The sequence below is a fragment of the Cryptomeria japonica genome, chromosome 10 (assembly GCF_030272615.1).
Source record: "Cryptomeria japonica chromosome 10, Sugi_1.0, whole genome shotgun sequence".
Taxonomy (NCBI): domain Eukaryota; kingdom Viridiplantae; phylum Streptophyta; class Pinopsida; order Cupressales; family Cupressaceae; genus Cryptomeria; species Cryptomeria japonica.
The window spans coordinates 271,029,266-271,046,125 of NC_081414.1; the positions used below are offsets into that span (position 1 = coordinate 271,029,266).

The window sequence follows — 16,860 nt, forward strand, 5'->3', positions numbered from 1 at the left end:
TTTATAAAAGTGTGACACAACATTGTGTTTTTACCCCTATATCTTATTTCTAAATCCAGCCTACTCAGTTGGTTTTTCAGTTCTATAATTTTCTATTATTGTCAAAAGTCACCAGTTTTCTTTCCTTTAGCCTAGATCTTGAACACACTTCATAAGCTCAATTATATTGCAACAAATTAGCACAAATCCAAGTCTTCAACTCTCTTGTTATTAATATAGGTGAACTTATTTATGTTTCCAATGATATTCAATGGGGATCTAGCATCTATGTTTGTGTAGAGAAGAAAATTACATACCCCTTTGAAATTTCACCTACACTTTTGTAGGAACTTTAATATCCATTCCCTTGGCATTTGAGTAGGCTTATTTCATAGTGCATTATCCTTTTCCCTCTTAGGGTGGTCAAAGCCCTTTTAGCAATTACCTGTTTGCATCAGTTTTACATTATCCACATGTTTATATCATTTCCTAGACCATTTTTTAGCATGAGTTATCTATAAACTTTCATGTTGCATGTACATATGTGTGTCTCTCTAGTGTCCCATGACATTTTAATATTCAAAGGTCATTATTGAGTCTTTTTGTACTTTTCACTTCCACAAGTCAGTGGAAATGGTTCAGAATCTAATGAAACAACTCGAAAACCCTTCTTTCCTTCTTGTTCTCTCTTTTCAAATCTATATTTTCAATTAATGTAATCTCTCTTGGTTTTTTCTTGAAATATCATGTTTTCTATTGCATTTCATAAATATTTGTCTTTCTCTCTCTCTCTTTGTCTAGCTTATACAACTCTATACAAATTGCTACAACACTCTCAAACTCTCACAATAAGATGTGTAGCTTTCTTGTCTTTCTCAAGCCTTGTTGGTAATATCTTTCTTATGTCTTTGAGAGTCTTGGGATTTGTCTTTTATCTATCTATTTTGATGTTGTGGAGATGGAAACACCAAAATAAAGACTTGACTGAGTTAAGTCTTTGGAAATAGCCTCAAACATTTTTCCTCTTATGTGTGTGCATAGGTTTATTTGGATATTCAACTACACAAAGGCATTTTGTGGTCATATATTTTATTTCTCTTGTTAATAACTTAAACCTTGTCATTTATTTTATTCTTTTATCTATGTTATCTAAAATTTTCTATTACATTTTTAACTTCTAGGCTTTGTAGGTTATCTGAGGGATAGAGTTAGGTCTTTGTGCCACATTTTGAGTGTTTTATATTATGGTTCATGTACAAGACTACCATGTTCTACATGGACGTTTGTACACTACACTAGTATCCTTGGTCGAGACACTCATATTTGTATTGAAGACTCTCTATCATTCATACTTTTTTCTTCTATATTGAGAAACACTATTTAATTAATCAATAATTAGATATCTTCACCAGTTGGACATCTTAACTAGTTGTAGATATTTGAATGTATGCTATGAATTTGGCTCTCGAAGGAATATAGTTTACCTTTTGTAGGGTCATATTTCCTCCATTGAAGTTTTCACTTATAGACCTTCAAACTCATTTCCATGAATAAGATTTTGGTGAACCCAATATGTATTACACTTGTATATCTTCTAATATTTAACAATAGATTTTGTTCACTTACATTTAATTTTAAATTTAAATGTCATTGATTTTAAAATTTAGTGATTATATACTTGCATTGATTAATTAATCATGGCATTATTATATCAAATTGCTTAATCAATTTGGTTTGGAAGGGTTTTCAATCTTATCTTCTAAATGTGGGAGAGTCGAGCTTTTTGGCTATATTGCAAACAATTTTAAGAGGTTGTTTTATATTGAAGGGCCATCGGTTAGATATTATATTCTCACAACATAAATTACCTTGTTTGAAAGTTCACAATATGATCCCCTCATGTTTATAATTCTCATTAATAAAAATGGAATAAGGCATATACTAATTGATATTGGATCAGGTCTAATATTTGTAGCATAAACCTATTGCATAAAATTAATTTGGATACCTCACTTATTAAACCTAATTTTATTTGTACTTGTGGCTTTGATAATATTTGTAGACATTCATTAATTATAATCACATTACCTATTATTGTAGTACATGTGAATTTACCCACACCTATCCATTTCATGCATGATTCTCTCACATACAAAATTCTTCTAGGTAGATTGTGGATTCATGCTATGCAAGTAGTCCTATCTACTCTTTATTGCAAAGTAAAATGCATACATGGTGATAAAATTTATGCAATGGGAGCTAATAAAATCCAAATACTGATATCTTAAATGAAGTAGGATCTATATCTTCGCTTAATTCTAAGATTCCATCTATAACATCATTTCTTGTTACTAATGCTTTCTTAGAGGAAAATTGGGGTGCATTATAACTTACACTCTCCTTTGTTCGAGAATACAAAGTCCCACAATTTGTATCTGAAGTGTCAAAAGAGCCTTGGGTTTTATTTGTCCAAGATAATTTTAAATCTCTTGCAACTTCTTCTTCTTTTGATACATGTCTTGATCGTAATGGGGCATCTTTAGATTTCACCCCACATGGAACAATTAAAGCTAAGAATAAAATTCTCATCCTAACATCTCAACACCTAATAAGAATCCAAATTCTTATAAAAGAAATTATTCTTCTTCTACTATTGATCCTACATTTGATTTAAAAATACATTATGGCATTCATTTAAAAAATCAAATAATATCAAATAATATTGGCTACAATAGAAATGATTTAGGGTGTATGGAACAAAGTATTAAGACCCCTCTAAAACCTACATCACACTTTTCTAAATATGGTTCAGGTTTTGAACTTGCTTCTTTTTTCATATAGCCTCATCCATTGTCTAATTCCTCTATGTCTTATTTCCAGAATCTAAGAGATTAAAAATGAGCACAAGATTACACAAAATCGACCATTGAATAATGGAAAGAATATGTAGACATATAGGTGAAAGACCAATCACAAAATGAGGAAAGAACTGGAGGTGGAAAAACTACCCTAGAAATAAGGGAGATGTGTCAAATGATATTTGACACCACTCACAACCTCTCAACAACCTGGACACCTCATAAAGAGATGTGTAAAGTTACCTAGCTAGGCTTAAAAACCTATGTGGACTCCTAGGTGGAATATGAAGTAAACTAAAACCTATGAACAATGAAACCTCTTTCCATAAGAAGAAGGATTACTTCCTACTATTTTCCATCCATCTAAGAAACTAAATATTTTTTTGATACTTATCAAATCTAACTTTATAACTCTTCCTCCTCTAATGTATATAATAAATCTCATAAACATACTAAAGAATCCTTCATTTTATGTGTATCATTTACTACATTAACATTCCTAATGAATGTCAAGCCTTGAAAATAAAAACTCAACAACTTCTCAAATTTGCTATCATTCAAATGACAAGTGAAGAAGAGTTGTACCTTTTTCATATTCCTTCTAAATAACACTTCTTGATATTATGTTTCTCCTCATTATGTGACATTTATAGCTCTATATGGGCTCATTGTCATTCATGGTGGTACAATCTCGCATATAACCATTTATTTTCTTTCCTAAGAAACATAATAGTCTCTAGTGTGGTTTTCTCACCTACACACTAGGGGCATGGACAAATTATCTTGATTTTAATGTGTCCTTCTATGAGGATCCCCTCTGCACATTTTTGGGAAGTGTGTGTCCTTTCTTAAGGATTCTCTCTCCCTTTTCTTATGAAGTGTGCATCCTTTATTGAGAATCTCCTCTCCTTATCTTGAGTGTATCCTTATTTGAGGATCTCCTCACAGTTTTGTTCATAATTGTGCATCCTTACTTGAGGATCTCCTCTTCTTCTCTTTTGTGCATCCCTATTTGAAGATCTTCTTCCTTATATGGAGGTATGCATCCTTAGATAAGTATTGTCTCCCCTCTTTTCCTTTTTGATAGCTATGTATCCTTGATAAGGATTTTATAATCATCCCTTCCTTTCTTGAAGATTTGCATCATCTATAAGGATCTTATTCCTAACTTCAACACATGAGTCTTGAAAAGGATGTATCATTGTGAAGGTGTTTATCTTTGATATGGATCTCAATCTTATTTAATTTATCAACATGGCAATATGATGACATCTTAAGGGGGTGTATATGTAGGTTCCTTTTTTTCTTGTATTCATTCATTAATGTACTGATGACTTAGTGGTTGTGTTGTTTTTCATAACGCCCTTTAAGGCATGATTATCAATTTATCTTTGACAACTTTCATGGTGTAGAATATTTATTTTAATAATCTAGTATACTGTGGCTTACTAGTTTGATCGGTGAAGTGTTCATGATAGATGGATCACCTAGAATAGCACAATTTGATAGTCAGTGGCATCCATATGACTTATATCAATCATCTAGCATAACACAATTTTTTTTTCTTGGTCCTTTCTTAAACATGATTATGTTTTTTGAGGTTTTGTTCATGTAAAATAACATAACTTGTTAGCATAAATGTCACTGTTTACACCTCTTGAGGCATTTATCTCCTATTATAGTGGGGCTTGCTAGTGTGATTATTTTGTTGTCACATATAAATCACCCAAAATAACACCTTGTTCACCATTAGAATCTATGGCATAATTGTAGATCCTTAGAATAACACAACTTTCTAGTTGATGGTACATGGATTCCTTCTCATCCTGATGTCATATGCTCTTATTTCTTTCTAGAATTCCACTTTTACTTTGGCAATGATATTTTAAGAATGATATTAGTTGTTGATAGAACCTTTTCATCAAGGTCTCTTCACCTAGTTCACTTGGAAACCTTTATATGATTTGGTTATTTTTTGTGTATGTGTGTATCTTTATTTAAATGAATGGTGTGGACAACTCGGATCTTAATCTTGGGGGTTTTCACATCACTAAACTTAGTGTCATCCTATCCATAGTCTCTCTCTCTCTCTCTCTCTCTCTCTCTCTCTCTCTCTCTCTCTCTCTCTCTCTCTCTCTCTCTCTCTCTCTCTCTCTCTCTCTACTACGAATATGGTTAAAATTTCATACACCTGCTAAAGTGGGGGATAAATGTAGTCTTGTAAATTATATCCCTATATAATTCTAGTTTAATTTCATAATATTTTTTGGATCCTACTTTAGTTTGATTTTTCTACATCATCACTTTAAGCCTATTTAGGCCTTATCCTACCATATAATTTAATTATTAATCCCATAATTTAACTATCATTAAATATTTAAAATAGGACTAGATCTAACATCAAAAACCTTGACTCTTGTGACCCCCTTTTGAAGGATTTATTTTGGTGGGACCAAGATTCCTGGGACTTGTGTCCTACCAAAATTATCTGAAATTATAGCCAATGCAAGCTAAGTTAAAAATCACATATTCTATCATTCATAAATTTAAGTTATAAAAAGAACCAATGAATCCATATTCGACATGATTAAATAACATATCTAAACATATTGAGTAGCAAACTACATGTATTAATCATTCAAGTATTACTTATTTTTTATTATGTTTTGTGATCATTCTTTTTTCACTAAAACATAAAGGACTTATCTAAAGAGAGTTGCATTACCATCATTTCCATTCCTAAGATATAAGTATTTCATATTAGTATTTCAATGATTATTCAGTCTATTTCATTCCAATGATAAACTCTGTTTTTCAAGAATTATAATTTTTGTGGAAGTTCAAAGACCAACATAGGGTTTGACTTAGGCAAGCCTATATGAAACACAACCAATTTTCACATTTTCATGTGTGTAGGTTTACATTTTACATCAAGGCATGTTATAGGTGTGTAGAGAAAACTATTATAGACATTTCCAAATTTTAAAAGGACAAAAACCCTTGGATTAAGGCACCCGGTTCCTATGCCCGACACTTTTTAGCTAATTTTTGGGGAGACAGTCCTACTAGAACTCTTGACTGCATTTCTATGCTATTCCATCACCTAGCACACCAGACCTCCATTTTTAGCTATGGGTTGCAGCCATAGGTTCCTCTCTGTATCTCATTTCTAGATGTGGCCTATTATGTTATTTTTCTTTTTTGTAATTTATTCACTATTGAAAGTCATTAATTTTCTATCACTTAGCCTTGATGTTGAAAAGACACTTTACAATCTAAATTCCATTAAAAAAAAGAAACATAAATATAAGTTCTTAGCTCTCATATTAGGAATATAGATAGACCTATTTATGTTCCCAATGATATGTAGTAGGGATTTGAGATCTTTGTTTACACTCATGAACTAGGGATCTCATTTCCATATATATCAACTCTCAAGAAGCTTCACCTCAATACAATCATCAAAAACCAAAACGAAGGAATTATAAGAACAACTTTTTATCATAGGGTTCCCACTAATAATCTTGCCAACCCATAAGCGGGGTCCAACCCATCAAAGAATAATTAAAAATCTTGTAGGGAAGGATCACCATGGGATCCATTGAGCTCTAAATATTCCTTTGACACATTTATTGCAGGTGCATAGATAGAAATTCCCTAAAAATCTTTGAAAGTTATCTTGTCAAGGTTTCTCATGACAACACTGTTGGGAAAAATGGTGTCTCAACCTTGCATTTATGCGAGGTTACTATTTATAGTAAGTTTTCATTTGAGCACGAAATGGTGCGAAACTCTCCCTAAAGCTTCTGGTTGGTTAGATAAGCATTCCGGTAAAGTTGCGTCGCAAGGTCACAGCTAGTTTTGAAGATATTAAAGTTTTCGTCTTGGAGGGGTGCAATAAAATATTTAAACTTAATTTTGGGGACTTTAGAGGCTCTGAAACGCCCTGAAAAGTGGTTGTAACCAGCGAAGCTGGTTACGAGGTGATAGAGCACTTCGCGAGCTTTCCGGCGCTTCAAACGGTTCGTCAATCGGACACCCGGTTCTCAAGTTATGGCCTCCGGAAGTTTGTACTCTTGAAATAGGAAAAATAATTTGTATCAGATACATAAATGAGCTGTAAAAGGGAGCGACACGTGTTGATGTGTGCTTTAACATGTCATAGAAGGGAGATAAGGTCGGCTACACCATATTGGGTGGTTTTAGCCCATGGTTTTGTAATACCGTTTGATGGTTTCTTGTATTGTATCTCCTATTTATGAGGTGTGTGAGATAGAGGTTGTGTGTAAGAGTCTTATGGCTATTGAGTTGCCTCTGAATCTCTGATTAGTGGTACTCCTGCGAAGAGCTTGCTCTGCAAGTATGTTGTAATCTGTTTTTGATTGCTGAATAAAATATTGAGCTGCTTTTGGAGGGTGGGGTTTTTCTCCCGAAAGGGTTTTCCCCATGTAAATCATTGTGTTGTGGTATGAATGTTATTATATCTATTTCTATTTTCTATAACTGTTGTAACGATCTGAAAAAGTTTTGCATTACCCTCCTCTCAAGGTTAGTGTAGGGAGTTGTTTCCGCTACTTAACTTCCTTACAAGTGGTATCAGAGCCTGATCACCTTTGGTTTCAATTGTGGGCAGTTGGGTTTTTTGAACTAATCCAAATTTGAGTGGGAGCTTGTGCAGAAGACACTTTTTGATCTTGTTGCAGGAATATTCAGATGGCGAGTTCGTCAGGGAGAATAGAGGTGAAGAAATTTAATGGAAGTAATTTTGAGATGTGGAAGCTGAAGATGGAAGATCTGCTAATAGATCGAGATCTTTGGGATGCTGTTGATGCGAATGTCCAAAGGCCCTCAGATCCTACTGTGGCAGCTCAGTATGATGTTATGGACCGAAAAGCCAAGGGTCTAATCAGACTGTGCCTGGCAGACTCTGTTTTAATCAATGTCCATGAAGAGAACTCTGCAAAGAAGCTATGGACTAAGCTTGGTGAGATGTATCAAGTGAAATCTTTATTAAATCAAATTTTCTTAAGAAAGAAATTGTATTCCTTAAAGATGGAAGAGGGTGGACGAATTGCGGACCACCTGGAAGCATTCAATATGTTGGTGGCTCAATTAGTATCCGTCGGTGTTAAGATGGACGAGGAGGAGAAATGTCAGATCTTGCTTTGTTCTTTGCCTGATTTGTGGGATTCTCTTGTTATGGCTATCGGTAGTACTTCTGTTGTTTTGAAATCTGAAGATGTGGTGGGTGCCCTACTCGGTGAAGAGATGCGAAGGAAGGTATCCATCAGTTCAAAGGAAGCCCTAACCGTTCGTGGAAGACCTAAGGAGAAAGGCAAGAAGAATGAGAAGCGTGACAAGTCCAAATCCAAAGGGAGATCGAAATCTCCTGGAAAGTCCAAAGTCATTTGCTGGAACTGCGGTAAACCGGGTCACATCCGTAAGGACTGCAAAGAAGAAAAGAAGAAGAAGAAAAAGAAAAAGTTCGATTCTGATTCTGAGTCCGACAAGAAAGATGGCGATGCCTTTATTGCGGCTTTGGCAACTCATGCAGGTAATGATGCCTGGCTAATTGACTCAGGTGCATCTTTTCATATGACTTCCAATAGAGATTGGTTTTCTGAATATGAAGGATTTAATGGAGGTAAGGTGTACTTGGGTGATGATTCACATCTAGACATTGTTGGTCGAGGTAAAGTTAGAATCAGGTTTTCTGATGGTAGAATAAAAAGGATTAATGGTGTGTTGCATATCCCTGGATTAAAACGAAACCTGTTATCTGTGAGCAAACTGATAGATGCGGGTGTGCAGGTAGTCTTTTCTGAAGCAGGATGTAAGATGATTAAGGGTGCTATGGTAGTTGCTAGAGGTGTCAGGTTTGGCACTTTGTATAAGCTTGAAGCATACACTATTGAATGTAATAGCACTTCTGTAAAAAGCAAATCTGCGGATACTTCACTGGAAGATTTGAAGGTTTCACGTTCAGCAGATGGAAATGGTTTTTGGGTACCTAAGGGTGCTCTTTCGTCTGAAGCAAAGTTACCTGCAGAGAAGACTATGTTATGGCATCAGAGACTTGGCCACATTGGAGAAAAGGGTCTAAGGACCTTGAAAAATAAAAACCTTGTTGAAGGTTTGAATGACTGTAACCTTGACTTTGATTTCTGTGAGCATTGCATTTAAGGAAAACAAAACCGCGTTCAGTTTTACTCGAGTTCTCATAAAACTTGTGGTGTTTTGGATCTTATCCATTATGATGTGTTTGGTCCAGTAGATGTCTCTTCGATTGGAAAATCCACATATTATGTTTCATTTATTGATGATTTTAGTAGAAGGACATGGGTTTATTTTCTAAAGAGTAAATTTGAAGTTTTTAGTCATTTTAAAGAATTTAAAGCAATGGTTGAGTTGCAGACTGGAAAGAAAATAAAATGTTTGAGAACTGATAATGGCGGTGAGTTTTGCTCTAATGATTTTGATAGATTCTGTAAAGACTGTGGAATTAACAGGCAGAAGACAACTCCATATTCTCCACAGTAGAATGGAGTTGCAGAAAGAATGAACAGGACACTAATGGAGAAGGCTAGGAGTATGTTGAGTGGTGCTGGTCTCGAACAAAAGTTTTGGGCTGAAGCTGTTGCCACTGCTTGCTACCTGATTAACAGGTCTCCTACATCAGCTCTTGTTGATAAAACGCCTATGGAAGCATGGTCAGGTCACAAGCCTTCATTGAGACATCTTAGATTTTTTGGTTGCGAGGCATATGCACATGTGCCAAAGGAGAAGCGAACAAAGTTGGAGAACAAGGCTGTGAAATGTATCTTCATAGGGTATAGTTATGGTCTGAAAGGATACAAGCTTTGGGACCCTGTTGCACAAAAGGTAATTCACAGTAGAAGTGTTATTTTTAGAGAAATTAAGTCTCCTTCTGTTACATTGCAGCCAGAATAGACTAAAAAAGAAGATGTGGTTCAACTTCCTTCTACACCTGAAAGAGTTGAATCGAGACCCCTAGATAGGCAAGAATTTGAGGAGAGCTCATCTAGCTCTGAATCTTCAGAAGAGGAGGAAGAACCTCCAACTCAGCTTGTTCGAAGGTCTACAAGACATAGACAACCACCTAAAAGGTATTCACCTGATGATTGGAGATGTATTTTTGCTCTGAATACTAGTGTGGATGAACCGAAATCTGTAGAAGAGGCATTAGGTATGAATGATGCAGAATCCTGGAAGATTGCTATGTAGGAAGAAATGGCAGCTTTGAAAAAGAATGATACATGGGATCTTGTACCATTGCCTGAAGGACGAAAACCTGTTGGTTGTAAATGGGTGTTCAAGAAAAAGATTGGTTCAGATGGAAGCATTGAGAAGTATAAAGCAAGGTTGGTTGCAAAAGGCTACTCTCAGGTTGAGGGTGTTGATTACGGTGAGATATTTTCTCCTGTTGCAAAAATGACGTCTATTAGATTTTTGCTTTCTATTGCTACTGCTTATGATTTAGAGGTTGAGCAAATGGATGTGAAAACTGCTTTCCTTCATGGTGATTTGGAGGAAGATATTTATATGACACAGCCGGAGCACTATGTGGTGAAAGGCAAAAGTAATTTGGTCTGTAAATTGAAGAAATCTTTGTATGGCCTCAAACAAAGTCCTAGGATGTGGTACCAGAAATTTGATACATATGTGTTGAGTTTGGGATTTGAACGTTCTAAATCAGATCATTGTGTTTATTATAAATCTTATGGTGATCATTTCTTATTCATTGCATTGTATGTTGATGATATGTTATTCATTGGTAAAGGGAAAGGTATGATTTCAGAACTGAAGTCTCAGCTCGCTGCTAAATTTGAAATGAAAGATCTTGGTGCAGCAAAGCACATTCTTGGGATGGAAATTAGAAGAGATAGAGTGAACAGAAAGCTATGGCTAGGCCAGAGTAAGTATGTGAATTCAGTGTTACAGAGGTTCAACATGCAGAATTGTAGACCATTGAGTGTTCCTTTTACAGTTGGAACGAAACTATCTGTTTCAGATTGTCCTACATCCCCATTGGAGATGGAAGACATGAGCAAAGTGCCTTACCAGAGTGCGGTTGGAAGCTTGATGTATGCTATGGTCTGTACTAGACCAGATATTGCCCAAGCAGTGGGAGTACTTTCTAGATATATGTCTAATCGTGGTAGAGTTCATTGGGATGCAGTCAAAAGAGTCTTCAGATATTTGAAGGGTACTTCAGAGTATTCTTTGTGTTATCATGGTAATTCAGTTGGAGACATTACTTCCCTTGATATCCATGGTTATGTGGATTCAGATTGGGCAGGTGATATTGATAGCAGAAGATCCACCAGTGCTTATGTGTTTACTTTGTTTGGTGGTGCAATTAGTTGGATGAGTAAGCGACAGGCTGTGGTTGCTTTATCCACTACTGAAGCAGAGTATATGGCAGCTACTCATGCTTGTAAAGAGGCCATTTGGCTTAAGAGACTGTGTTCGGATATTGGAATAAAACAAGGTACAGTGACAGTTTACTGTGACAGTCAGAGTGCAATTAGCCTAGCTAAGAACCCGACATTTCATGCCCGAACCAAACATATTGATGTTCAGTATCATTTTGTTAGAGATATGGTCGAAGATGGTAGGGTGAAGTTGGTTAAGGTGGAAACTTTGATGAATGTTGCAGATGCTTTAACTAAGGCTGTGAGCACAGAGAAGTTCAGATGGTGTTCAGAGTCTATGGGCCTTATGGCCCCTAGCAATTGATTCATTGTGTTGACATTCCTTTCTGCTCTTGCAAGGTGTTCGACAAGTGGGAGATTTGTTGGGAAAAATGGTGTCTCAACCTTGCATTTATGTGAGGTTACTATTTATAGTAAGTTTTCATTTGAGCACGAAATGGTGCGAAACTCTCCCTAAAGCTTCTGGTTGGTTAGATAAGCATTCCGGTAAAGTTGCGTCGCAAGGTCACAGCTAGTTTTGAAGATATTAAAGTTTTCATCTTGGAGGGGTGCAATAAAATATTTAAACTTAATTTTGGGGACTTTAGAGGCTCCGAAATGCCCTGAAAAGTGGTCGTAACCGGCGAAGCCGGTTACGAGGTGATAGAGCACTTCGCGAGCTTTCCGGCGCTTCAAACGGTTCGTCAATCGGACACCCGGTTCTCAAGTTATGGCCTCCGAAAGTTTGTACTCCTGAAATAGGAAAAATAATTTGTATCGGATACATAAATGAGCTGTAAAAGGGAGCAACACGTGTTGATGTATGCTTTAACATGTCATAGAAGGGAGATAAGGTCGGCTACACCTTATTGGGTGGTTTTAGCCCATGGTTTTGTAATACCGTTTGACGGTTTCTTGTATTGTATCTCCTATTTATGAGGTGTGTGAGATAGAGGTTGTGTGTAAGAGTCTTCTGGCTATTGAGTTGCCTCTGAATCTCTGATTAGTGGTACTCTTGCGAAGAGCTTGCTCTGCAAGTATGTTGTAATCTGTTTTTGATTGTTGAATAAAATATTGAGCTGCTTTTGGAGGGTGGGGTTTTTCTCCCGAAAGGGTTTTCCCCACGTAAATCATTGTGTTGTGGTATGAATGTTATTATATCTATTTCTATTTTCTATAACTGTTGTAACGATCTGAAAAAGTTTTGCATTACCCTCCTCTCAAGGTTAGTGTAGGGAGTTGTTTCCGCTACTTAACTTCCTTACAAACACGGAGGCTAGGGATAGGATCTAAGGCTTGGGGAGCATACTAACTCCCCACCCCCCCCCTCCCCATCATGATTTTCATGCCATGAATCCCATTGAGATCTCAAAAGTTTAAAAATGTTGTAGAGTGCCAAAAGCTCATATGTAATTTAACTCATGTTTTAGATATATAATTTATACTTACAATTGTGTGTTAATAAAACAATGAGGGAAAAATGATGTTGACTAATATTATATTGTCTAAAACCTTTGGATTGTTGATGACACTTCTTTGACATTACAAATGTATGGTAAGGTAAGGGAAATTTCGCTAATGGGTTCAAACCCTTCATTGATAAGTAGAAAAATAGTGGGAGCTTGGTATATCTTGTAAGGTTATACTTAGCATCCTTTAAATACAACTTATGGTATACATTATTTGTGCATCTCTTGTATATGTGTGCTTGGCTTCATAACATTATTTATTCTTATCATGGGTGAGGATTGTAGTATTAATTTCTTCCATATCTTGAGTATGTAATGATGATGTATTCATTTTTTATTACTATTTAATCTTGAAGAAATTATCATGTCATTGTTCCCTAAATAAAACATTATAATGAATAATGGTGAAGTGACATTACAATAAACAATTGAAATTGATTCCTTAGATGATTTGCTAATATAGTCACCCAATATGTGGATAAATATGATGGATGCACTCCTCCTCATATAACAACTATTCTCCATATAAAGTTGGATTATGCTCATATTTTAACCATGGTAGAGGTTTCTAAAAAACTGGAACTTTTCATTGACTGGATAACAAATAGATTCAAAAAATAATTCAATGATAGATAGAAAGGTTGAAATATTAAAGTGAATGATTATTGTGGATCTTATTCCAACCTAATTTTTTATGATACTAATCCCTTAAAAGTCACTTATCAAACATTAGAAAAAATTTAATTCATGTTTTACTATAAAAATACCAACATGCATACGACCATTAATTGTAGATTCCAAATATTATCTCCATAACCTATACATGCAATTTTATATAAAATATGATATAATATTAAAATGATAAATATGATGTTTTAAGCATGCTATTTTATCTGAAAAATTAACCAAACACCCATTTTTAGACGTGTCTTGTATAGATATACATAATAAATCATATAAAATATTCATCATATATTGGTTTAGGACTACATGAATCAAAAGTTGCAATCTAATGGTATACAATCAAAAAATACTCCTTATCCACCTACAAAGACAATTGTTGTACCTTCATTAATTGATACTTTTATTCTCGTTAAGTAGGATAATTAATCTATCTGTCTTATCGATTGGGATTGCTATTTGACAAATATTGCTTCATGGTTTCTAGAGTCTCATATTTTAGATTTGGAGGAAACATTTGAGGGTTTATCTCTCTTATTTGATGGTAGTCATAGCACAATTGTTGTCACATCATGTTTATCTTTAGAGCTTGTTAAAAAGTAGTTTCCATTGATTCCTTATTTGTCACCTATTGTGATTGGGTATGTACCTGATTGGTTTGTGGCATCTTCATCATCCAAGGAGTCGGTGAAACATGAGCATTTTTTAATGACAAATCATATATTTAGAAGTTTTAAAATGTTGTAGAGTGTCAAAAAATCATATGTAATTTAACTCACATTTTAGATGTATAGTTTTATACTTACAATTGTGTGTTAATAAAACAATGAGGGAAAAACGATGATGACTAATATTATATTGTATAACACCTTTGGATTGTTGATGACACTTCTTTTGAATTACAAATCTATGGTAAGGCAAGGGAAATTCTTCTAATGTGTTCAAACCCCTCATTGATAAGTATAAAAATAATGGGAGCTTGGTGTATCATCTTGTAAGGTTATACTTAGAATTCTTTAAATATAACTTATGGTATACATTACTTGTGTACCTCTTGTATATGTTTCTTCCATATCTTGATTATGTAATGATGATGTCTTCATTTTTTATTTCTATTTTATCCTAGAAAGAAATTATCATGCCAGTGTTCCCTAAATAAAATATTATAATGAATAATGGCGAAGTGACATTACAATCAACAATTAAAGTTGATCCATTAGATTATTTGCTAATTAAGTCACCCAATATGCGAATAAATATGATGGATGCACTCCTTCCTCATATAACAACTATTCTCCATATAAAATTGGATTATACTAATATTTTAACCATGGTAGAGGTTTCTAAAAAACCATAACTTTTCATTCATTGAACAACAAACAAAATCGACAAAGAATTCAATGATATATAATAAGGCAGAAAGATTAAAGTGAATCGCTATTGTGGATCCTATTCTGGCCTAATTTTTTATGATACTAATCCATTAAAAGTCACTTGTCAAACATTAGGAAATTTCTAATTCATATTTTACTATAAAAATACCAATATACATATGACCATCAATTGTAAATTCCAAATCTTATCTCCATAACCTATACATGCAATTTTATACAAAATATGATATACTATTAAAATGATAAATATGATGTTTTAAGCAAGCTATTTTATGTGAAAAATAACCAAACCTGTTTTTAGATGTGTCTTGTATAGACAAAACGGCTTAAACCACACACACTAATTATACACTTCTAGACTTAAAAGTATTAAACATTCAGATATGAATAATATTCTCTAAACTTAATATGTTGCTTAATGTGTGTAATTTAAAGCTGACTTGTATAGACACATAAAATAAATGGTATAAAACATTCATCATATATTGGTTCAGGACTACATGAATCAAAAGTTGCAATCTAAGAAATTGTCTCTAAAACAAAAGATCATCCTAATTGAGATTCGTCTTAGTAGAGTAACACTGAAATATTTTTATACACACAACATAGCATACTCTAAAGATCTATTGCCAACAATCGAGAACCACCACAGGCTTAATCTATTTGCTCCAGAGTTTGATATTTCTCCAACGAGATTCCATGCAGGATGACTCGTCGGTCTGAGCATACACTCCACACTTAAAATAATAGTTGTCACCCCCTGTCACATCAACCGTTATCCTCTCCTCCCCATCCACAAACACGGTGACTTTCCTCTGGTCTGTATCATGAATAACATTCAGATGAAACCACCGATCAAAAATATCAGGTGACACTACATCGGCATGGTATCGCTTTAGATCTCCATCCACAGCATCTAACATTATCACTATGGAGGGCCCCACATAGCCATGAATCTGCATTACACATACTCCATTCGTCCCCCTCAGAACATAGCCCTCGCCCTCGAATTGCCACACCCCAGTTTTATAGTCCTTTCCCTGCAACACATCACCTTAAGGTTAAACAAACACAACAACATATTTGCTCCATCTCATATAAATTTTATAGGTAGATAATCGATTAAAGACAAATCACCAACCTTGATGCGGATTTCTGTCCTGGGCCTGGTGTTACTGTTGGGATTATGAGGTTTGTCATCGCTGTAAACCCACATGTCATGGACGCCATCAACGAAGCTGTAACGCTCGGACACCTACTTATCATATGGTTTTTGTATCTCAATATTTGCGTCAGTTAATGTCACCTGAGTAAAACTGTCAGTTGGTGACCCAGTTGTCTGTGCATTTTCACTTCCCATCCAAATCAAAAGCACACACAAGAGCGCAAACATCTTGGCCATTAAGTGATTTGAAGGATTACAAGCAGAAAGTGTGTCTTACTACATGCAGTCGTATGCATATTTATTGACAGAAAATATTGAATTGTAGTTTTGAAAATTTCAAGTACGCATTGGGGCCGCAAACTGGTAAAGTTAAATTGAGGTATCCATCGCTATGGAAGTCACTGATCTAGGTAACATTAATATTTCTCTCGGGATCTTTCAATCGTAGCAAAATATTATCGACAAAAGTAGAAACATACATAAATGAGGTCATAGTTAGCTAGGCATTTTAAAAATTGGATTTTCTTGTACTATATTTTCTTATCGTAATCTTAAGATAGCAAATAAAATGAGGTCATAGTCACCCAGACATTCTGACAATTGAATTTTCTTGTACAATATTTTCCTACTGTAATCTAGAAATAGTAAATTAATTGAAGTCATAATCATCTATTTATTTTCATAAATAGATTTTCTTGTACAATAATTCTTTATGGTAATCTTAAAATAAAATAAGAAAACAATAAATATATGAAAGTTCAATTTTCTTATTTATATTTTAATGATAAGTGTATAAAATTTGGATCTTTGTATAAAATGAAATCATAAGACCATCATAATAAGGAAGGTATTTTAATGGTAAGTGTATAAAATTTGGAT

The 16,860-nt window shown here is 34.6% G+C and overlaps 1 protein-coding gene across 1 annotated transcript; it reads right to left on the minus strand.

Moving 5' to 3' along the window:
* Positions 1-15,475: 15,475 nt before the first annotated feature.
* LOC131039120 (citrate-binding protein-like) lies at positions 15,476-16,218 on the minus strand. The gene is made up of 3 exons (XM_059212373.1): positions 16,123-16,218; positions 15,958-16,071; positions 15,476-15,856 (listed from the first exon to the last, which is right to left on the minus strand). Exons 1-3 carry the CDS (start codon positions 16,216-16,218, stop codon positions 15,476-15,478), a joined length of 591 nt encoding a protein of 196 aa, XP_059068356.1.
* Positions 16,219-16,860: the final 642 nt, after the last annotated feature.

What these genes read in the sequence shown, in the direction of transcription:
- LOC131039120 (XM_059212373.1), bottom strand. Translation starts at nt 16,218, where the DNA reads ATGGCCAAGATGTTTGCGCTCTTGTGTGTGCTTTTGATTTGGATGGGA. An exon ending in CAACTGACAGTTTTACTCAG is followed by an intron (nt 16,072 to 16,122) that starts GTGACATTAACT and finishes TATGATAAGTAG; the next exon opens with GTGTCCGAGCGTTACAGCTT. An exon ending in GGACAGAAATCCGCATCAAG is followed by an intron (nt 15,857 to 15,957) that starts GTTGGTGATTTG and finishes GATGTGTTGCAG; the next exon opens with GGAAAGGACTATAAAACTGG.